The sequence below is a fragment of the Lissotriton vulgaris genome, chromosome 7 (assembly GCF_964263255.1).
Source record: "Lissotriton vulgaris chromosome 7, aLisVul1.2, whole genome shotgun sequence".
NCBI classification, from domain to species: domain Eukaryota; kingdom Metazoa; phylum Chordata; class Amphibia; order Caudata; family Salamandridae; genus Lissotriton; species Lissotriton vulgaris.
Window position 1 is genome coordinate 2,734,616 of NC_141695.1, and position 25,022 is coordinate 2,759,637.

Here is a 25,022-nt window from a genome sequence, read left to right on the forward strand (position 1 = left end):
GATCCCGTCTACTCCGACCACTAGTTACACTGTTGATTTTCCTGATAGTAAAACAAAGATCGCCTGCAGCAAGACCAAATCCATGCAGAAACCCTTGCCTTGGAAAGCACTCATACATGGCGCCTTTACAAGGTTAAACCAGCAGCGACTGCAAAACATGGGCCACTTTTTTATATCTAAGTCGATAATAGGGTCAGTTATTTTGGTTCCCGGCATATTTTCTGTCCTAGTCTCACCCAGATTCCAGGAGGACAGAGGCCTTTTTTGCGCTCAGCTCCAATAATCTGTCCAGAACTCATCTTTTTTAGTTTTTTTGCCAATCCACTCTTACTACTCACATGTTCAGACTGCTAAAGACGCAGCAGGGATCTTCGAAAAAATGATATGTACTTTATGAAATTCGAATGTAAGGAATACATGTTTAAAATGTATATTATTTCTAATAAATAGTTATGAGTATGTCAAAGGTGAACATTTGCGTCTTGGGCATTCAGGGAGTGTTTACTCAGAACCTACTGAAGATGGAGCCTTTTCAATACAGGTCTGGTAAGGGTAGATGCTGGCGCCGCAAGGACTCACGGCTGTTTTCCTGGGTCCTTTTCACCTTGTTTCCGCCTGGACTCCCCGCAGCTCCAGGGGTCATGTTTGTCACCTCCTCTGCTCTGGTAAACTGGCAGCCGTGCCAGGAGCAATGACTGACATTCAGGGACAGGTTTATCAAACTTTCACCAAACAACGCAGCCGGACACCTTGCTGTGCCACGCTGTAGGAATGCATCGTATTTAACATCATATCGCGTATTCCTGTCCTCTCCCTGCGCTTTTGTACAATGTGCTGCCTACGCAGGGGCCCTTGCGCACGCACTGCAGGTAGGATTGTTTATGTGCAGGAAGGGGCACCGTAGAGGCTTTACCCTCTTTCCGTGTTTGCTGCAGAATGCACGTCTGTGTGTGGAGGATCATTCAAAGAGCCAGGTCTGGAGGTCCTTCTTGAATTGTGTCAGCGATGCGGATTGCTTATGGTGCATGGGCAGGGTGTTCCAGGTCTTGGTGGCAAAGTACGAGAAGGAGCTTCCTCCGGTTCTGGTCTTGTGGATTCTTGGGACTGAGGCTAGGGTGCAATGGGCGGAGCAGAGTTGTCAGCCGAGAACGCAGAATGTGAGGCGGTGGTTCAGGTATGCTGGTCCTATGGGGTGCTGTGTGGTTGCATGTGGTGGTAGAATGGTATAGGGTGGTGCAGAGACAGAATATCGAGTCAAAAATATCGAGCTGCAAAAATATCGAGCCAGAAATATCGTGGGTCAGAAATATCGACAGCAAGAATATAGTGGTCAAGAATATCTATTTAAGGTAAGTAATATCGCAAATTTGTTAAAATTAACTTTTTCATTAATGTTTTGTATTTTAGTTCATATTTTATATGTATGTGATGTATTTTTTGTATAACAATTGTTTGTATTTTTAATATATGTTTCACATTTTTATTAGTTATTTTTTTATCAGAATTTTGCACTTTTAGTTACTTAGCAGGTTGTGGGTTTATAGAGGAATAGGGTGGGAATGAATTTAATTATATTACATTAATTGATTATTTTTATTTGAAATTTACATTTTTAGTTCCTTAATGGTTGTGGGTTTATAGGGGAATAGTGTGAGAAGTAATTTAATTAGATTACATTTAATAAATAAAGAAATTAGGGAATTTTGCGTTTTTAGTTTCATAGCGAGTTGTGGGTTATTAGTGGAATAGGGTGGAAAGTAATTTAATTATATTAAATATATTGATTAATATTTATTTATTAATAATTGTTTAATTGAGACAATAGAGTTAAATGTGTAAATTATATTACTAACTAATTAATAATTGTTAATTAATTAATAATTAATTATCGTTATTGTTTAATTAATTTTAGGTGTGTGCTGTGATATTTATAGGTCTATTGGGTGGGAAGAAATGTATTTTTAATTAATGAATTAATAATTGTTTGTTAACTAATTTTAATTAATTGGTAATTCATTTTGGTAATTGTGTAATTCATTTTAGGTGTGTGTTGGGGTTTTTATAGGTGTAAAGGGTGGGAAGGGTGGGAAGTAATTTATTTGTTGTTGATGAAGTAATAATTGGTTGTTAATTTATTGTGAATAATTGGTCAATAATTATAGTAATTGCATTATTTTATTTTAGGGTGTGTGTTGTGGTTTTTTTATGTGCAAAGGGTGGGAAGGGTGGCAAGCAATTTATTTTTAATTGCTGAATTATTAATTGGTCGTTAATTAATTATAATTAATTAATTGGTAATTAATTATGGTAATTGTGTAATTAATTGTTGGTGTATGTTGTGGTTTTTATAGGTGTTAAGGGGGAAGTAATTTATTTTTAATTGACGATTTAATAATTGGTTGTTAAATATTTTTAATTAATTAATTGATTATTAATTATGATAATTGTTTAATTATTTTTAGGTGTGTGTTGTGAATATTATAGTGTTAAAGTTTGTGTAGTTAATTATTGTTTATTAGTTTTATTTATGACTAATAATTTGTTTAATTGATTATTAAACATTTTAAATATGTTAATACATTTAATTTAAAATGTTGACGTATTTTCATATTGGTGTGGTGTTATAGGGTAGGAAATACAAAAAATACATTTATGTTTTTATTCATTTATTTGTTTGTAAACATTTTTTTAGTTTAAAATAATTATCTGTTTGTAAATATATTTATTAATTTATTTGATATAATATTTCTAGGTTTTTGTTGTATGTAAATAATATTTAATATGTGTTCTTTTTATTTGTTTAATATTTTTATATTTTATTTTTTAAATGCGTATAATTTTTTTTATTTACATTAATTACATTACATTACATTACATTAATTTTTAATAAAAGCAATTGTGTTTGAGTGTGAACAGTAATTTTTTTCATTGCTATCCAACGATTTCCCTACTGTTGTACTCTTTGGAGTGAGAACGGTAATTTTGCCCCATCCGCTGTCCAACACTTGCCCTACTGTTGCACTCACTGGAGTGGAAATAGATATTTTTACCCCTATGCTATCCAGCACTTTCCTTCTTGTTGCATTCGCTGGAGTGGGAATAGTAAATTTTAACTCTCCGCTATCCAATACTTATCCTGCTGTTGCACTCCATGGAGTGGGAATAGTAATTTTTACTCCTCTACTATCCAACACTTTCCCTATTGTTGCTCTTACTGGAGTGGGAATAGTAATTTTTACACCTCGGCTATCCAATACGTTCCCTACGGTTACGCTTAATGGGGTGAGAATAGTAATTTTTACGTCTCCAATACTTTCCCTACTGTTGCACTTACTGCAGTTGGAATAGTAAATTTAATTATTTTGCTATCCAACACTTTTTCTACTGCTGCACTTATAGTATTGGGCAATTTAAATGTAATGTTTTAATTTATTCTAGAAATTTTTTTATTTTAAAATTATTTGTATCTTTATAATATTTTTATACAATTGTAACATTTTTACATAAACTAAAGATAATAGTTTATGAATTATTTTATTATTATTATTATTATTATTAAGGCTTTTATATCGCGCTCTATTACTAAGAAAATAGTATCCTGGCGCGTTGAAGGCAGAGCAGACTAGGTGAGCGTAAATGTCAAGGAATACCAGGAGTGGGGAAATTTAGGCTATAATATTAAAAAGATGGGTTTTTAGACTCTTCTTAAAGGAACAGAGAGTCGGTGCAGTTTTTAAATGAAGGGGTAAAGTATTCCAAGATTTCGCTGCTCTCACTGAGATCGATTGACCGCCAAGTCTGCAATATTTAAATTTGGGGACAGCCATTTGGCACAAGTTGGCCGATGTATAAATTATGATGTTAGTGTGTTTATTTTTTTAAATAAGTTTATTTCTTATATTTTGTAAACATGTATATTAAATGTAATTTATTTTGTTAAAAATAATATTAATGTTTAATATATATTATTTTATGTTATATATATATATTTCAATTGTTATTTTTTACATCTATATTTTTGACATTGATTTTTTTGATTCTATATCGTTGTACTTACCTGTTTAGGTAAAGGAGTCGATATTTTTGTAGTCTACATTTTTTTATTGATATTTTGAACATCAATAATTTTATAATCGATATTCTATCAGTGAACCATCTAGGGCATCGAAGTTGTCATAGATCTGCCTGATCTTGTGGTGAAAGAAGGTGCTGAGTTTGGTGCAGAGGTCTTGGGAGGCTGGGACATCTGTGGTCTCGCAGTTGGGCCTGGCAAACTCCTTGACCATGGTGAAGGGGTTTTTTGCTGTTGTGTGCGTTGGTGTTGATTCTGTTTTGGAAGGCCATTTCTTTTTGGTTTTGAGGAGGTGGTGTGCCTTGCCGGCTGATTTGAAGGTTGCGTAGGTTTCCAGGATTTTGTTGTTCATCCATCTCTTCTCGAGTCGTCGGCAGGTATGTGTAGGTGCAGGAGTGTACCAGCTGGCTTTCTTCGTGTGTTGCTTGCCGGGTCTCTTCTTGAGGGATGCTAGAGTGTCGGCGCAGTCGGAGATCCATCGGTGGAGGTGACGTGTTGTGATGTTGGTGTCAGTTGGCGTTGGCGCAGCGGTTGTGCTGAGGGAGACTGTTGTCGAAGACTTCTAGCGGACAATTCCAATACTTACAGGGGCCTTTAGACCAGCCCAATGATAACCATGGTTTAGCTTATTTGTCACTCATTTTCTGGCTTCTTTTCCAGTGTTTTTCCTTCCACTTCTCAGTGTGTCCCTCTCGTACAACATAGCTTCTTACCGACCTTCCACTTGTATACTTCCACTGCCCACTTTCATGCAACTATGTGTTTTGCCTTTAGCACTCCATGGCTGTGCATGTGTTTTCTTAATATCTCCCATGTATGCTGCTTCCCCCCTCACTTCCATGCCCCTGGTCGCCATGTTGTCCTGCCCACCTCGTCCGTTGTTTTCCTCCTTTTTTTCTTTTAAATGTAACTTTGCCGCACCTCTTTAGTTGCTCCCCCATCTTGTTCCCCTTTACCATGGCTTCTTAGTGGCATTTACTTTCATCACTCCCCCTCCCACCCCACCATCATTCCTCAGGCTGTCTCTCATTGAGGTTCTCTTTCTTTTTTCCTTTTTTCCTTCTGTAACTTGCTGCTGGGCTACTTCTATTTGAAAAATGCGCCTTTGCACACATCTCATTCTTTTCCATGTATTGTGCCCGGATCGATGCCTGGCGCCTTATATAGATGTATGGACACTGTGCCAATAGGTCTCTATTGCCAGGAAAGACAATGACTTTCTCAAGGTTTGTTTCATTGTTTCTGGCCATATTTATTGACAGATCACCTTCATAGGGGTGGTATTTGTTTTTATTTACCACCCTTTACATGGAGTGTTAAAGCTTGAGGTGTCTATTCAAGCCAATGCTGAGCTCCTTTGAGCCGCAGCCAATATGTGGAGCAGGAATATTACCCCAAAGAATGCCCAGGCCCGGCTGATCCTCCATGCACCGGGAGACAGAAATGTAACGGGCAACGATGAACACACTTAATAAAAAAGACTCAAACTTACAACAGATTTATGAATAACAAATCATCCATTTTCATATTTCATTCTACAAGGTACAACTTACAAACACAATCAGATGTTGGTCCACAATGGAATCCTTAGGAACAGGGGAAGGGGACTGAGCCCCATTAGCACCCCAAGACCACATCCAGGGCAAAATATGCCCCATATAAATACATATTAAAAAGTTCAATGCTGTTCAATCTATTCAGATTTGTGAAGTTTCCAATGCTTTCTGCTCAAGCACTTGTAAAACTCCAGCATAACAGGGACTCCTCACAGAGGACCCCAGCCGAGCCTTTAAAATGAGCCTCTGATATCACTGCACCCTCCATGTGAAAAGTATCAGATGAAACTAGAGGCAGATAATCAGTAACACAACCTCACCAGCAACATTAGCGCCCTGTCTGGATACACACCTGGCACTGCACAAGAGTGGCCTGATTTCACCTGCACTTCTACCAAATGGCCACTGGGTGTCAGTAGAGCTCCTTTGGATGATGCTGACATTGTAAACCCTTACACCAGGTGGCACCAGTTTTAGGGACGGCAGCTTAGTCTCACTCTTCCCTGCCGTTTCGGGGCAGCAATCTATAGTAGTGCCCCCCACCCCTGCTCTCCAATCAGCAGCCGAGGGGCAGCAAATAAGAAAAATAGTGCAAGCACCCCCCTGCACTTCGATGCCGCCGCAGCGGGGCGGCAAACACGGGGACTGCCATGGGCGGCCAAAGTGCTAGCTATGCTACTGACAATGTGGATAAATATAATGTGCTGATCTGGGGTCAACCGAGCCACACCTCTCACCCTTCGGAAGAGGTGGAATTTTAGGTCTGGTTAGACACAGTATTATCTGCCTTGCAGAGTTTATATGATCCATACAGAGAGTGAGAGAGGGCCGAGTGCCACCCAGCGCTGTTATTGCATTGTTGTATCATTGACACACATAAATCAGAGTAACGGGGTGGACGAACGGGGACATAAGGGATTCCATCCTCTAGAATGGTGGGTTGTTGACTCTGATATTCCCCCCTCTCTCCCACCTAACCAGAACGAGTGGAGCGCTGACAAGCACCCTCTATGGCCCACGCAGGAGGAGGAATTAGGGCTCGGCTCCTTTAATTGGGCGTAAGTTGAGGAAGAGGAAGGCCCGCCCCCGGATGATGTTCGCCTGGTCGGATTGGCCAAAAAGGAGGCAGACGAGGAATCGGCGTGTGACATCACCCCGGAGGAGTTTGGCGTGGCGAGCGGAGTCCGAGCAGAGTCGGGAGAAGGTTACAGGAGCTGGGAGGCGAGCGGAGTCCGAGCAGAGTCGAGAGAAGGTTACCGGAGCTGGGAGGCGAGCGGAGTCCGAGCAGAGTCGGGAGAAGGTTACCGGAGCTGGGAGGCGAGCGGAATTCAGGCAGTGCCAGGGGAGGCATTTCGGTGCAGGGAGACGAGCGACCTGGGCGAGAGTGTTGGAGCGCCAGGAGGCCAATGTCGCCACGAGTCGCCGGGCCACACTCCTGGAGGAGTGTGGCTTCAGCAGGTACGTTAGCGGCTTACGAGTTGGGTGGGGAGGTGGCAAAACTCGTCCCGCTAATGGATACCCGACTTTTCAAATAACCACTGGCTGCTTTGTAAATATCCTTTCCTGACCTCCCCACATCCCTTTCCCCAAAACACACTCTCCTCACTTCCCCTGTATATAGGTGTTGTGTACAAACGCTTATTCATCGGTGCTCCTCTCACCCCCTGGTAACCCACACTGGCAATAAAACGAAGAGGACAGTGTCCGACCCATTGCATTATTTTGTTTTTACATGCTCTATTGTGACGAAGTTGAGGAGAAGCTTAACCGAGAAGAGAGCAAGACAGAAGAAGACTCCCAGAAGGGGAAGCAGTTACCACGGATCCCGCAGCATTTTCCCGTGAGAGATTCACATCAAGGAGTAAAAGGACTTTTACTACAATAAAACCATACTTAGCAAGAACAAGTCTCCGAGCCCTTTCTACAACCCCGCCACAATCAGCCATTGTTTCCCGTTCCATTTCTTACATATGAGCAGTTCACCTGCTCCACAGAACCTCTTACCGAGCTGAGGTCAAAATACCTCCCCCAATATGGTGCCGACTACCCAGCATGCTTAAAGGGAGACTGCCAAAGAAACTGAAAGAGAACAATGACCAAAAACAGCATCCTGTGAGGGAGTGACGGGCTCAGGAATGGAACGGGAAGACCTGGTCTCGGAGTAATGAAGATTACTGGTAAATACCTGAGTATTGCCTCCTTTTCTGTCTTCTCATCCCATTCCTAAGACATGAGCCCACACAGATGCTCATGGTGATTGGTCCAAACAGAAACCAAGGTTGATGCAACACACTTTAATGCAAAAACAACAGCTTAAATTACAGATTATGTAAAATTTATATAACATGAGCAGCACAGCTGGAGAGGTTTCCTCTGCTACTGATCTGTCACAGGATGGACTCAGGTGAAGAGGCAGCCTGTGCTACAGATCTCTCACAGGAGACACAGGTGAAGAGGCTGCCTGTACTACTGATCTGTCTCAGGAGACACAGCGGGAGAGGTTTCCTCTGCTACTGATCTGTCACAGGATGGACTCAGGTGAAGAGGCAGCCTGTGCTACAGATCTCTCACAGGAGACACAGGTGAAGAGGCTGCCTGTGCTACTGATCTGTCTCAGGAGACACAGCGGGAGAGGCTTCCTCTGCTACTGATCTGTCACAGGATGGACACAGGTGAAGAGGCTGCCTGTGCTACTGATCTGTCTCAGGAGACACAGCGGGAGAGGCTTCCTCTGCTACTGATCTGTCACAGGAGGGACACAGGTGAAGAGGCTGCCTGTGCTACTGATCTGTCTCAGGAGACACAGCGGGAGAGGCTTCCTCTGCTACTGATCTGTCACAGGATGGACACAGGTGAAGAGGCTGTCTGTGCTACAGATCTGTCACAGGATGGACACAGGTGAAGAGGCTGTCTGTGCTACAGATCTGTCACAGGATGGACACAGCTGGAGAGGCTTCCTCTGCTACAGATCTGTCACAGGATGGACTCAGGTGAAGAAGCTGCCCATGCTGCAGATCTGTCTCAGGGTAGACACTACAGGTCTGTCTAAGGAAAGGCACAGCTAGAGAGGCTTCCTCTGCTACAGATCTGTCACAGGATGGACTCAGGTGAAGAGGCTGCCTGTGCTACAGATCTCTCACAGGAGACACAGGTGAAGAGGCTGCCTGTACTACAGATCTGTCACAGGATGGACACAGCTGGAGAGGCTTCCTCTGCTACAGATCTGTCACAGGATGGACTCAGGTGAAGAGGCTGCCCATGCTGCAGATCTGTCTCAGGGTAGACACTAGTGGGGAGGCTGCCTGTGCTACAGGTCTGTCTAAGGACAGGCACAGATAGAGAGGCTGCCTGTGCTACAGATCAGTCACAGGGCAGACACAGGTGAAGATGCTGCCTGCGCTACAGATCATTATATATAAGGAACAATATCCCAACCTGTAGTTATTTGTAGACAGGTATTAAGGATATCTGTACAGTATTATCCAGATAGAAAAAGGAGGCTCAATTTGATTATCTATGTGCTCAAGGCATCATTTTATAAACATTCCAAAAGTTAGAAGACAAACATAATTAACAGTTAATATCAACACTGCAATTATTAAATAATACGTGACAGCCCAAGGTTGTACAAGGTGCACGAGTGCAAAGTGAGTGACACTACGGCGACACAAGTGACAGTGAGAGCAGCGTGAAAGGCGCAAGGTGTATAGTGAACAATTATGTACAGTGAATAAAAACAGCAGAGTGGTTCCAAATTATTTCCAGAGGATTGTTATTCATGTTCAATGTTTGCGGTAACCACTGTGCGAAAAGCGCCTAGAGTCTCGCTGGAGAGTCGACGGCGTTTCGATCCGTAAGATTTAGGGTCATCATCAGGACAAAAGCGGGGCTGGAGGCAGTGCGTTTGGCCACAGATAGGTGGTGGAGTGTGGCGGGGAAAATCTGTTAATTGAGGATTTGGACGGGTGCCAGGATGGACGTCCCGTGAAGCAGTAATTTACAAGCTCAGTTGGGAGGTACTTCTTATTGAATACGGGCGAATGAACGCAAGGAATGAACGCAAGGACAGCGCGTCATTCGCCAGTTCTAACACTGACACTCCCGCCGCCGATCACGCTGGGATCAGCGTAGACTCACTACCGGACCAGGTTGCCCTGGTTAATTTGTTCACTTCCGATTTATCTCGCTCCTGCCACCGATCTTGCTGGGCTCAGCGTAGACGTACTATTGGACCACGTTGGTTCGGGATAATTTGTTAACCCTTGATTCACCTTCCCTCCCCATCCCCGCAGATAAGGCTGGAACCAGCGCTCACCCGAGCATGGACTACGTGATATTAGTTTACCATCCAAACCTACTCATGCTGTACTGAATCAGAAGTACCTCCCAACTGAGCTCGCAAATTACTGCTTCACGGGACATCCATCCTGGCACCCGTCCAAATGTGATCAGTCACATGGTAGACACAGGTGAAGATGCTGCCTGCACTACAGATCAGTCACGGATTAGACACATGTGGAGTGGCTGCCTGTGCTACAGATCTGTCACAGGATAGACACAGGTAAATAATCTGCTTGTCCTACAGATCTTTCACAGGGCAGAAGCAGGTGCCTGTGTTACAATTCTATCACGAGAGGGACACAGGTGAGGAGGCTGCCTGTGGTAAAGATCTGTCACAGGAGACACAGGCGGAGAGGCTGCCTGTGCTACAGGTCTGTCTAAGGGCTGGCATATGTAGGGAGGCTGCTTGTGCTACATATCTGTCTGAGGACAGACACAGGTGGACAGACTACAGGTCTGCCTCAGAGCAGGCACAGATAGAGAGGCTGTCCTTGCGACAGATCTGTCAGAGGGAGGATAGAGGTGAAGATGCTGCCTTTGCTACTGATCTGTCTCAGGATAGGCACAGGTGGAGAGGCTGTCTCTGTTACAGGTCTACCTCAGAACAGGCACAGATAGAGAGGCTGCCTGTGCTTAGGATCTATCAGAGGGCAGATTGAGGCGAAGAGGCTGCCTGTCACAAAAGAGAGACAAAGATGGGGAGGCTGCTGTGCTACAGATCTGCCACAGGAGAGGCAAAGATGGGGAGGCTGCTGTGCTAAAGATCTGTCTCAGGACAGATACAGGTGGAGAGGCTACCTGTATTCTCTGGGCAGACACGGGTGGGAGGCCTTTAGTGCAGTCCTTTCAAGTGGCAGCCTTCAGAGGGCTATTGATACATTTAGAAAGAGCACAGGATCTCTGGGAGCTGCACAGGTGAATGATCACAGGCCGACCCTGCTCAGCCTGCTAAAGAATCCTCAGTTAATGAGAGAGAGACTGACTTGGGATAATGTCCTTGGATAGAACCACCAAAAAAGGTTCACTCTGTGGAATAGGCACTACTGCTGCTCCCTAGAACAGTGACAACACTGGTCACAGGTGACCTGTGTGGCAAGCAAGTGTATACTTCATTCTATAAATTACAGCTTCTGACAGGGTTTGGGAGTAACCATGTGCCTGCTACGCACATTCATGTTCCCACTGCCCCTCCTGCCATAAAAAATATAAGTAGACGTGTGACACTCCTATGCACTTCTAAGGTAAAACTGTACTCCTTGTGACTCACAGCAATCATTGTACGGTGTCCATCTGCCAGTCCTCTCAGTTTGTATCCCCGGTCAAGAGGTACTACACAGCCACATGCTTCATGCATTTTTACATAATTTACTTACTCTAATTTCATCAGTTCCTCTGCCAAGCTTGCTTTCTGTCTAGGGGACATCCTGGCAAAGATGACTCCATTCAGCAGAAACTGGAAGAAAGAGCAAAAGGAGAACAGGTTACTCTTTGCAATACAACAGGATCCCAGTGGATGTATGACGTTACAACGCATACTTTTACCACGCATACCTTTACAACGCGGTATTTACAACGAATACCGTTACAACGCATAGCGCTTAGAGGTGCTGGATAGTGGTAAGTATAATTTTCTATTCCAACTCCAGTCCCCGTGGACACTAGGGAAGGTGTTGGATAGAAAATTAAACTTATTCCCTATCCTAGAGCGCCCCCGAGCGCAATGCTTTGTAATGGTATGCGTGGTAAGGCCTGCGTTGTAATGGTAGTGCGTTGTAAAAACTTTGTTGTATACCATCCCAGTGTATCGATTTATAATAATAATTACCACTGATAATGGATCATCTGTATTTGCTCATAACAGCTATAATCTCATAATTATACTTATTGTATCAAACTCAGAAAGGTGAAAAGCTGAATAGATGTAACAGGATTCAAACATAAAACCTTCAGCTTGCACACAGGCATCACCTGTGAATGGCGTTTGAAACTCACAGACTGTGTCCTGCACTGGGATTAGCGGAGGAGACTCTTGACTTGTAACACACGAGATTGTACCCGGCACTGGGATTGGATGATGTGACTCCTGCCTTGTGGTTTCTGCATACAAGATTGTGTTCTGCACTGGGTTTCGCTGCAGACACAGTTACTCACTCACACAGAGAGAAAGTCATACAACCATTCAGCCACTTACACAGGTACTAATTCACCGTACAACCACTTCACACAACCAGTCATTCACCCATAAAGCCAATCACAGATCCTCTCAGTCTGCTGTACGGCCACTCACACAGCCACTCACCTAACCAGACAGGCACTCACACTGGCACTAACTCATCCATACATATTCTCACACAAGCACTCACTCACCCATGCAGCCAATAACAAACTCAGTCACACACTTATGCAATTATTCATTTTTATGTATACACACACAGCCAAACAGTTAATCTTTTTTTAACCATTGAAGGCAGCTCTGAGAAGAACCTTTTTTTCTTCTTTTTTTCTGGAACTGTGTTTTATTCCCTAATACTTTGTACTTTTTTGTATTTTTTCTGAAATAAAATGGCAAAAAGGGGAAAAAACCTAACCACAATAACAGTGGAGTAAACTGGAGTAAATTGAAAAATAGATTAACAGGAATGCTGCCTTGCTGTCTCCAAAATCACATCAACAAATTGCTCACGGCTGTCAGGGTGGTGTTGTACTGAAGGCATAAGCACCTTAGCTCGGGAGATATTTGTGGGTGTCTCCTCTCCACTTCCGCTAGAACTCTCTCTCCAGGAGCAGCTGATGCAGCCCTGGAGGTTGGTGGCTCCCTCTCCTGCACTCTCCTTCCGTCACTTAAGTTGGTTTTATGGTACTTTTTCAAGTGGGGCAACATGCTTGTTGTAGCACATGAATATTGTTCTGCTGTCCCACTTCATAGGGTGTTATTGCACAAGGTGCACATGACAAACTGTGCGACTGTTTTTGATTCACCAAATGGAATGATGAAAATATCCTGCGCTATGCTCTGCTTCTTAGCTGGTGGTTCCTCATCAGGATAGTCTTCCGGTGCTCCTCAGCATCTTGATAAGCTTCCTCCTCACCTTTTCCTGACACCATTTTATTTTAGCAAAAATGCCCAAAAATTACTTACACCAGAGTTCTGCACTCAAAGTACAGTTGACCTCCAAGTATGAACCAAATAGCAATTGGAACCTACAAGAAGGCAGGAATGGAGGGGAACTTCATTTGAAGATTAATGAAAACTGTCTTCGCCAATGAAATCTCTTTCTGACATAGTCACAAGATCTTCGTGAATACTGAAGTCATCGCAATTACGGCGTCATCGTGAAAACAGGGGATACATTTTAAAAGTGTTTTACATTCTAAATGATTACAGAACTAGAAGTTTATACACTATATTGGTAAACAGCTATTGCCATACATTATTTCCAATATGTGTATATAGGTTTTGAAGTCCGGAACACACTTATCACAATAATCTGCTACAAATTTGTGACGATTAATTTAAAAACTGAGGGGCATATTAGCAACAAATAGCTATACTTATCGCTAAATGAGCTTAGCACATTTTTTGTTATCGCCGCGCATCGCCGGATATTATCGCTGAGATAACGCGCTATTAGCATAGCAACGTTTATCTCAAAAGTGATAAAATATACGGCGATAGCTGCTCAATGCGCGAATATTGCTGCAGGCATTAACGCTAATATCCACCTCCCATTGGATATACAAGTTAAGAAGTGGTCTGAGCAGGCATTAGGCTTTATCGATATTCGCGCTTAGCGCAAATTTTTCTATTGCTTCGCCTGCCTTGCTAATAGGCGATAGCTGTGTTAGCGACTGCGTGTCATTAGTGATTTATATCGCTGACATCAAAGCGGGCCCCAAACCAGTCGCTATCGCCTAAAAGCTGTCGCTAACTGTTGTTAGCGACAGTTTGCTTATAGGGCGATAAAATTTTCACCGCTTTACCGGGAAAAAGTCCAGCTTAAGATGCGATAATGTCCTTGCTAATATGCCCCTGAGTTATTAATCCACTGAAACAAATTAAAAGAACTGCCACAGAGAAATACAACAATGGGTTATCTATTGTGCAGGCGAGGTTTATAATATGCAGTAGACATTTGCACAATGACAAAGTAGCAACAAATTTCCCAGCACAAAATAATGCAAATGAGTACACATTTTCCCAAAAACTGGAGACTCTTCTTAAAAAATGAGTTTTCATTCTGGTCCTCATGTTCATTTTACAAAAATTCAACGTGAAATATTTACAAATATAAACATAGCATGTGCCCCAGGTAATGCTCCACTTGAGAAACATGGGAACAAAACTATCTTCTTAGGCTGGGAGAATAGAAATCAAAAATATTCCCTATAAAAATCATTATTGAAAAAACATCAGAAATGATTAACAAAAGTGAATGTGTCAAAAGTATACTGGACACAAATCTGAACTTCAGTGAGTATGATGAATTAGTTCTTTAATGCCATCTCCTTCTATGAGAAGAGAGCAGGGTTCTGTCCTTTAAATACAATTAGGGCATAATTATCAATCAATCTATCAATCAGAACACTTGTATAGCGCGCTACTCACCCGGAAGGATCTCAAGGCGCTTGGGGGAAGTGGGCCGCTACTGCTCGAACAGCCAGTTCTTGAGTTGTCTCCTGAAGGCGGGGTGGTCCTGGGTCAGCCGAAGGGTGGATGGGGAGGGAGTTCCATGTCTTGGCCGCCAGGTAGGAGAAGGATCTGCCTCCGGCGGTGGCTCTTCGGATGCGTGGTACGGCGGCGAGGGCAAGGCTAGCGGGTCGTAGCTGGCGGGTGGGCGTGTGGAAGGTCAGGCGGTCGTTGAGGTACTTGGGGCCCAGGTTGTGGAGACACCAGTGTGCGTGGGTGAGGAGTCTGAGCGTGATCCTCTTGTTGACGGGGAGCCAGTGCAGGTTCCTCAGGTGGCTGGAGATGTGGCTGCGTCGAGGGATGTCCAGGATGAGTCGGGCGGAGGCGTTCTGGATTCATTGTAGTCTTTTCTGTAGCTTGGCTGTGGTTCCGGCATAGAGGGTGTTTCGGTAGTCCAGCCGGCTGGTGACGATGGCCTGGGTGACCGTCTTCCTGGTTTCGATCGGGATCCATCGGAAGATCTTGCGGAGCATGCGGAGGGTGTGAAATCATGAGGAGGAGACGGCGTTGACTTGTCTGGTCATCGAGAGGGAGGGGTCCAGGATGAAGCCCAGGTTGCGTGCGTGGTCTGTCGGCTTGGGGGGGGTGCCCAGGGCTGGGGGCCACCAGGAGTCGTCCCAGGCAGAGGGTGATGGTCCAAGGATGAGGACTTCCGTCTTGTCTCAGTTCGGTTTCAAGTGGCTGTTCTTCATCCACTCGGCGACGTCTTTCATCCCTTCGTGGAGACTGGTTCTGGCGGTGTCAGGGTCTCTCGTGAGGGAGAGGATCGGCTGGGTGACGTCGGCGTAGGAGATGATGTTGAGGTTGTGTTGGCATGCGATGGCTGCGAGAGGTCTCATGAAGACGTTGAAGAGGGTGGGGCTGAGTGATGATCCTTGCGGGACGCCGCAGATGACTTCGGTGGCCTCGGAACGAAACGGGGGAGGCGGACTCTCTGTGTTCTTGCAGCGAGGAACGAGATGATCCACTTCAATGCCTTCTCCTGGATGCCGGTGTTGCTGAGGCGTTGGACTAGGGTGCAGAGGCAGACAGTGTCGAACGCGGCGGAGAGGTCCAGGAGGATGAGTGCCGCTGTTTCCCCGGGGAACATCACTTACAACGCATTTTTTACAACGCACTACCATTACATCGCAACCATTACAACGCATACCATTACAACGCATTGCGCTGGGGGGCGCTCTAGGATAGGGAATATATTTAATTTACTATCCAACACCTTCCCTGCTATCCACGGGGACTGGAGTTGGAATAGTAAATTAAATAATTCACTATCCAGCGCCTAAAAGCATTATGCGTTGTAATGGACTGCGTGGTAAAAACCGCGTTGTAAAGGCATGCGATGTAAAAGCATGCGTTGTAGTGACACCAATCCGTTTCCCCGTTGTCGAGAAGGGCTCGGATGTTGTCGGTGGCTGCGATGAGGGCGGTCTCGTGCTGTGGTTGCCTCTGAAACTGGACTGCAAAGGGTCGAGGGATCCATTTCGTCTCGAGGAAGGTGGCGAGCTGTCGGTTGGCGATCTTCTCGATGACTTTGGCAGGCAAAGGGAGGAGCGAGATGGGGCGGAAGTTTTTGAGGTCGGTGGGGTCCGCTGTTGGTTTCTTCAGTAGGGCGCTGAGCTCGGCATGCTTCCAGCTCTCCGGGAAGGTGGCGGTGTCGAAGGAGGTGTTGATGACATCTCGGAGTTGGGGTGCGATGGTGGAGTCGGCCTTGTTGAAGACGTGGTGGGGGCAGGGGTCAGTCGGAGAACCAGAGTGGATGGTGTTCATCGTGCGGGCTGTGTCTTCGGTGGTCACTGCGGTCCAGGTGCGGAGGGTCGTGGCGGGGTGCGTTGGTTCGACGGTTGGGTGCGAGGATGGTGTGCCGAAGCTGTTGTGGATATCGGCAATCTTGCGGTGGAAGAACGAGGTGAGGGAGTCGCAGAGATCTTGTGAGGGGGTGATGTCGTTGTTGCCAGTGCTGGGGTTGGAAAACTGCTTGAAGATGCTGAAGAGTTCCTTGCTGTCGTGGGCGTTGTTGTTCAGTCGATCCTTCAGTGATTTCTTCTTGGTGGTACGGATGAGCTGGTGGCCGTGCGGCGCGGGGGTGTCCTGAGAACAGGTGTTGGCGGTCCACTGGACTGCCGAATCCGTGGTGGTGGTCCATGAACCAATAGACTGGGGGTCCGCCCGTCGTTTCCAGTTAGGCGGTTGGACTGCCACTGGACCTCTGTGTCTGCTGGGGATCCTGGATCCTGTCAGGCTGAGTAATATGCTGACAGTGCCGCTGCAGAACTGGTACGCATATTACGAGTTGCCTCACCGCCAGCCTTTCCATGGAGAGGAGTCCACCGTGGAAAGGCTGGTGGTGAGGCCACAAAAGGGCCCCAAGCAGAGCCCCCCGCCACTGCAGGGACTGGGGGTTGATGCAGGGGTGCACATGGTGTGCCCCCCTGCAAATGTGCACCCCAGTTCCTGCATGGTGCAGCATGTACCACATGGTGCATGCCACAACATGCAGGAATGTGCTGCGAGGGTGTCACAGCAGTGCCTGTCTGAGCGCATAATTACGATCCAAACGCACATGGTGTGGCCGCATACTCTAATTTCCCTATGGGACCTTGTGCTGCCACCATAAACCGGCCGTAGCACAAGCTCCCATAGAGAAATGGGACTTTGAGCGAAACCTTGCAGAGCGTGGCAGGCACTGTGTGCAGGGATTAATAGTTGGACACCAAAGGTGCCCCAGCAGCCCACAAACAGAGGTGGCAGGGTGGGAGGGCAATACTAGGTGTCCCCAATGTCACTTTCTGACATGCTTACCATGTCGGATAACCCGACATGTAAAGCCTATCGGAAACTGACATCATAATCCCTACGGCGGAATCGAGTTAACAGCACTTTTGCGAATCCAAAGTCTCGATAAATTCAATGCCCCATTCACAAGTTGGTACTAACAGCCCACATCACCACTTTTCCAGAGATAGCATTGTCAAAAAATATTGCCAAGGATGACCCCGGCAACTATCACTAATACGATGCAGAGTAGATGTTCCCGAGCACAAAGCAGGGACAACACCACTCCACAGCATTCTCAATGACCAGGCAGATCAGAGATAAGAAGACAAAACAGGCGATAAGGCATGTTAGCTGTAGAAAACTAACACCTGCCTGACCTGGTGTAAATTCGGATGACAACCGTCAGCAGCCAAGAGAGCACAGCCCATAGATACACCCGAAGACTAACGGATGCCATGGAGCCACTGATCATGCAGTACGGAGCCCTAAAAGGGCCACAACACCCACCACCACCACCGCCAGGACCACTAACCCCGTGGACACCCCTGCACCCCACCCGGACCACCACAGAGGCAGGGCAGATCAAGATAGCGGACCTTCAGAAAACGCACCAACCTCATGGACCCTACACCAGAGAATGCCATTGCCCACCACAGGCTCAAAATGACAACCATCCTACGCATCCTGACAATGGTTGCCCACAGGCTGACAATCAACATGCCTCCGCTGATAAAGCTGCTGGCTGTGCTGCACCTGCTGGCCTCTGGGACCTTCCAACCAACAACCGCCAGAGTTGGAGGAGTCAGCCCTGTCAAAGTACATCACAACTGTCTTGGATGCCATCATCAGCTTGGTACCCCAGTACCCATACTCCCCCTACACTGCGCATGAACAGCTGGAGACCAAGCAAGGCATCTAAGCCATAGTTGGCTTCCTGCACGTGTCAGGGGGAATTGCCTGCACACATGTCCTACTCATGCCCCCAATTACCTCAAAAGAAAGAACACGCATTCCATCAATGTGCAGGCAACAGTGGACCACCTGGGAATCACCACCAATGTCGCTGCCAACTAGCCAGGCAGGGTGCATGATTCCTGCTTCTTTCAACAGTCCATCATCAACCAGCTCTAACGGGATGGCACCCATCGAAATACACTGCTTGTTGGCAAGTACCAAATAAACACACCACACCCCTCAACTCCACAGTCATGCAAATCACAACTCTGGGAATGCACACGTCACATACTCACATTCAACATGCCACACAACATGCCCACCCACAGACACAACAGCATACCTTACTGCAGCAAACTTGGCTAGCCATGTACATGAGCCATCAACGGCATGGCACCTTAGCCAGACAATGGTGGAAAGTGGGGAGAGGTGGGAACTAGGCCTGGGTCGTAAATTCCGTTCCTCTCGCGGGATTTGCAGAATTTGGGTAATTTTACATTCTGTGGAGAACGCGAAATTGCCCCAAATTCTGCATTCTGCTACTTTGAGACATTTTTTGCTAGTTCGTGTTCTCAAATGTGTGCTCGCAAGATATTTCCCCCAGAGCACGCAAACAGCGATTGCAAACAGTTTAAAAGCATCTCAAACAAGCAATTCCGCGTGTTCACAGATTTTTTACCATTTCGCTGAGAATTGCGTAACGCGATTACGCAAATTCTGCCCATCACTAGGCGTGGTACTCTTCCGGAATGCCCAATTTATCTGCCAGGGAGGTGTCTTCTTCCCCGCCACGAGGCCGTCGCCGTCGCCTTGAGTAGTGTTGCCTGTGAACCTGTGTGCCTTGTGCACCCCAGCCGCTGGTCTTGGACCTGTCATGTGCGCCCCTGCGCAGCCACGTCTCACTGCCCACCTGCCAACACCGGTGTGTGTCAAGGAGGGCCCACCACATGCCAGCGCTAGCCCCAAGCCTGAGGCTGGCGAGCTTAGCAGCCTCCTCAGACCATCAAGGCCTCCGCAACACAGGCCCACAGTACTCCTTTATCGTTGACATACTCCATCAGCCTACATAGCTGCCAGGTGGGTCACACATTTGGAACTGAGTCCTGATTACACAATGGCAGAGTACACACTTTATAATAGATTATATTTCACTGTGCTCCCTTCGATGTGGTGCCAGAAACTCTGTGCATAGCATCCGCACGACACCTGTCTGTGGTCCCTTTCTGACTTCTGCCTTCGGCCTGCACTGCGGTAGAGTAGGACACACATTGGACACACATTAGGAATTGAGCCTTGATTTATTTATGGTAGCCTTTATATCATTGCACTTTCCTCATAGCAGACTGCATACCCCTTCAGCTCCGGTGCCACTAATTCTGTTCCCCGACAGCCATGAACACTTTCCGGTTGAACTTTGGTGTCGACTGAGTCTCTGGCCTGGGGGTTGTCTTCATCATCATGTCGGTGATACTGATTCATTGGCAAAAACCGAGGCTGTATCATTCCACTCCTCAATTTTCCGCTTCCAGATGGCTTCTACCCTCTGCATCATGCCCTGGAGGACACTTTCCACTGTCACCCGCAACCCTCCGCCACATTCACCTCGGACATTGATGAGGACACACTCAGCTCGCGTGGCCCATCTCACCGTACCGCAAGTCATCATCCTGTGGCGGTGTGTCTGTGCCGGCCACAGTACATCCCAGGCCACTAACTCCGTAGAGCTCAAGTCAGGGACCCTGTCCGGTAATAATTTGGATGGCCTGAGAGACGATGGGCTTGGGATCCTCAACGCCATGTGGCTGTGGCCCTGCGCTGTCCACTGCGTCCAGACTCATCTGCAGTCAACCAGGGCTCACACATCAAATTAAGTTCTGACCGGCCTGGACGTCACATCACCGCAGGAGGAACACACCACCACTGCCAGAATGCCAACTGCCAGAGTCAATACAGCCATACTGGCAGACTAACGGAGGTGCTCACACCTGTCGTGGATGCCATCAACTGCCTGATACCCTGCTCAGCACTCCAGGTGCCACTAACTCAGTGCACCCCGACTCATGGACCATTTCTGAATGAGTTGTGTGCTGTGGAGACTTCCCTCAGCAATGTCACCTCAGGAAGTGTGGGAGACCTTGGACGATGATGAGGAAGATGATGCATATGTAACATACACCACTGCAGCTGCATCAGGAATAAACCAAAGGGACATATTCCAAGACATTTTTTTCACATTAGAACACTCATCTCCAGTGCCCCAACCTCAGTGCACTGCAACTCATGGACACTTCTGTTTGCAGATTGCGTACCTCTGTATTTTCTCCGGCTACCACCGTGATGCTCCGCAGTTGTCTCTGTAATGCTGGTGTTTTCGGTTTCCGTTTTGAAGGTGTTCACTGTTCAAGTTGTTTCCAGCACCAACCACTCCATGTGGGCTGGCTTACACTCACCCCACACCCACCCAGCACTGGAAACATTGTACATGTGACCCTGCCAATAAAGGGGCCAGGCGCACATGCCTGTAGCCAGTTCCCCGAACTATCTGCGTGTGTCCGTGTAGTCATGATGTATGCATGAGGGCCCCGGGGCCTACAACAGTACATTGTGCTGTGTACAGCGGACGCAACCATGTCACCGCTGACAGCAGGTAAGACATTGGGCATGTAGCTTTGTCTTTGTCAACACGTAGTACGAAGGTCCAGCTTGGGGTTATGTATGATGATTCTGGGATTCTAGGCGTGGTTCATTGCAGGAAGTGTGCAGTGTACAGGTGTGGGTCTCTTTTGTAGGGTGTAAGTGGTCCCTTATGGGACTTGAACACCTACATATGTGAATCAATTCAGCTTCCATGAGCTCTGACCCCACCCGCAGCTGTTCAGCTATCTCCTTTTGGCATTCTGACACCTGGCATTGGGATGCGATGTGTGCATAGGTGAAGTGTTGGGAGCCAGCCGTGGTGGAGGGTGCTTCCTGCTGTGTGGTCTGTGCAGGGGCTGGGGTCTTGCTCCTGGGGACGGGATGCCTAAGATGTCCATCGGCTAATGTAGGGCATCGGTATCAAAGGTATGGTGGTCCTCTCCAGCATCACTGATGAGTAGTCTGTCTGCTCTGCTGAAGGTGTTGTTTGTCCATCTGCAATGTGAATGGGAGAAGCATGTTGACATTGTGTTGAAATGTATGTTGGCGCATTGTTCTGGTTTACATGCAGACTGTATGACTGTGTACATTGTGGCTGTTTGGTGGTGCTGTATATTTGATGCGGGCTGGACTGTTCCCATGAGGCACAGGGTCAAGACTGGTTTGCATATGGCAAAGTCTAAACTGGGGTGGCATGGTGAGCAAAAGAATGATGGATTTAACCCAGATCTCTTGACTGGGGGGAATGTTTTGATTTGTTCTGCATTCCATCCATCAATTGTGTGTCTTTTACATATTTGATGCGGGACAGTGGACATTTTGCGCTACATGACGGATGTGTGGTTGTACACGTGCATTTCCATCTCACAGTTTCCTGATATGTTGGATGTGATTTGCCTGTTTCTGCACATGAGCAGACCCAGTTGTGTCCTCAGTTCGGCAGTGTCAGTGTTGCAGTTTGTGCCACATTGTCGTCAGATGTGCTGTTATTGCTATGTGTGTGTGCTGCAGTGTGCCACGGGATTAGGGACATGATCCAGGGTCATTGTGGGTGTGCAGTGTGCTACTCATCTTTTTGCATGTGTGACGTTGTGCCCATCTCTCCCCATCCCTCCAGGCCATGGTCGTTAGGCACCCTGTTGATGTTGTGTCGGGTCCTATCGAGCTGTGTCCGGACTCCAGACTCCTTGCGAAGACTCCACCCTGCTCAATGTGGCCTCCATTTCCTCCAGCTCTTCCTGTGGTGCAGAACTCCCCCCTCCTGTTGCCATTGCTGCCTTGCTGTTGGCAGCGGGTTTGTGCTTGCTTTGGCTTTTCACTTCATGACAGCGCCTCTTGTCCTCCTCCATAGACCTCCCCGACACTCTGACTGCATTCACGTTTGTCATTTTGATGTTCAGTGGATGGTAGTGTTCTGTTACCTTTGTGACGCTGATCTGGTTTTCCTGCGGACTGCACCCCGTCTTCCTCTCCCTCTTCTCCTTGCCCTTCCCCGACCCCAAGGTTCCTTGCTGGTGGTCTGTTGGGCTTGTGGGGTTTGCGTTGGCCTCTGCACTGGATCTGGGTGCATCCATGTTGCTACTCAGTTTCTTTTCTTTTTGGTGTGTTTTTCTTGTTCTACTTTTATTGTGCGTTTTCCCGCATGACGCATGGGAATTGCAGGCCTGTTGCTGGTTTTCGCTGATTTTTGTATCGCGCTTGGCCTCATCGCTGCTTTTTTTGCATTTTGCGGAATGTCATTGGTTTTAACGCAGTCATTTGACAAGTTATCGTGAGCCTATCGCACGGTGCAGCTGGGTTGAGAATGCCACGTTAACACGGTGTTGTTTTCCCACGATAGACTGCGATGTGCAAAGTTGCATTAAGCTAATTTTGCGTTGATTATCAAACGTTCTTGAGAATATCCTCCTAAATTTTTGTGATTAATGTTTTTAATACAATATTTGGCATAATGATATTTATGATTTCGATATTGTGTCAGTGAACCGTTTTTTCACATTTCCCATGTATATGGGCAAAAAATTCAAAAACATCCTTAGTTGAGGATAACATGTCAAACAGTAAACTGTAGTATGAGTTAAAAAAAACTAACAGCATTGTGTTTTGTACCTCCTGTGTGTGTGGATGAGTTCTACACACCAATTACTGAATCAGAGTACTTGACACAAAATGAGGAAAAATTGGATAAATTACTTTGATGACTCATCTAAGCAGGCCATCTATGCAGGTCGGGTACAGAAGGAAGCTGAGGTTTCCCATTGACTGGTGGAACTGTTATTCAACCTGCTTAGAGGGAGGTGTAAAGTAAGGGTGGGTGGCAAACTCTGCTCTGTCGGGGGAGCTCGGAGAGTTTTGCCACTCTATGCTCCATTTGGAGCACGGAGTTCGGCAAAAACTCTGCCAAACGCCAGAAGAGCAGAGTTTGCCAGTGCGCTCTTGCATCTAGTCTTGGACTGCGTACCATTTGAATAATTGCAGTCTGATTGGATTGTGGATTTTGTCAACAGGAAACATGTGACAAGTACAACAGAGGAAAGCTAGGTAATGGCAACCATCAGCTATCTATAATGGGAGTCATTGCTTCCTGGTCCAGTCATCTATAAATGAGCCACTAGTGGAAGGAAATGAGCTCAAAGGCAGGCCCAGACTGGCTATTATAAGAGTTATGAAAGCCGAAGCACATGTTGTTACTATTAACTGCTGCAGTCATGGAGGGCTACGTCTGAGCAGAGAGCAGTCTCAGAGTTTACTGAAGGGGTCAATTTGAAGGGCATCTCTTGGACTTCTTGAACAGAGGTCAGAGCAAGGGCCTGACCCAGCCACTCCACTGACTGTAGAAACAGACACATCAAGCCTGAATATAAAATGAAAAAAGGACAATTTTCCTGAATGAAGTCAATGGGAAGGTGTGGGAAAATATATTTAAAATGGAGAAAAAAAGAATAAAAGAGATTATATTTTTATAAATTAAGTTATGTTTTTGCTAAAAAAGAATTCCTATTTTTAAACTATTTATAAATAAATATTTTACATTTTAAACATGGTGTGGTTTATTGTTTTGTGCATTATAATGATTAAAAAAATGTTGATGTCTTAAAGTTTTAATTAATATTGCACTATATTTTAAAGATATTTTAGGTATTTCACAGGTTAAGTGTAATTTTGATTTTATTTGTCTTTGACCATTTTTAAAATACCTAATTTATTTTATAATGAATACTCAAGTATTATTATCAATGCCTGAGTATTAACACACTTCCCTACCCAAAACCCCTAAATCCCTTCCATCTCGTCCTTAAAGGTTTGTTTAGAGCCAAATATTTGGTCATTCAGCAGATGTCAGTGCTCATTAAATCAGGGGTGGTTGCTAGGCTGCTCTGATCGGCCCAGAGGTAAGCAGAAAAACAGCAAGTGTGATTACTCTTTACTCTTAATCCTCAGCATGTTTATGCACCCCGTCATATAAAGCAAATGAACCTTCAGCACAGTTTAATGTTCTTCTGTCAGCACAGGGACTCTCACACCATTAATACGATGTGCACAAGCAACCGTCAGCATGAGTACTGTTCACTGTTCACAAGGCAGCACAGTGACATGCACACCATTACATGAAGGGCACAAGCTACCATCAGCGTGAGTAATGTTTGCTGTTCACAAGGCACGCATTATATGAAGGACACAAGCTACTATAAGCATGAGTACTGTTCACAAGGCAGCACACTGATCCACACACCATCACCAGAAGGGCACAAGCTACGGTCAGAGTGAGTAAAGGTTTGTACAGACAGGCTTTTGGCCTTAGTGGGCAGTGATATAGACTTTAATCTTGCTCACATCTAGGATATGCATCCCTAGTTTGTGATGGCCCTTTTAAGCCCTTTCTTCCAGACCTAGAAGAGGCCATCTATTGCCTATTGGCTTTGGCCTGTCATTTTTGCTTATAGTAGAGGTTGGATCCTGTGGTCCTGACTTTATATTACACATTGGTATGGTTTATGTA

General features: G+C 45.9%; 1 protein-coding gene across 1 annotated transcript in view; it reads right to left on the minus strand.

Annotated features, from left to right (window-relative positions):
• The window catches only part of LOC147700478 (putative cation-transporting ATPase 13A4), a 965,394-nt gene that overhangs the window by 196,433 nt on the left and 743,939 nt on the right, over window positions 1–25,022 (minus strand). The window contains exon 21 of the mRNA XM_086928423.1: window positions 11,343–11,422. Within this exon, the coding sequence (XP_086784549.1) occupies window positions 11,343–11,422 (80 nt within the window). The remainder of the gene's footprint in view (window positions 1–11,342; window positions 11,423–25,022) is intronic.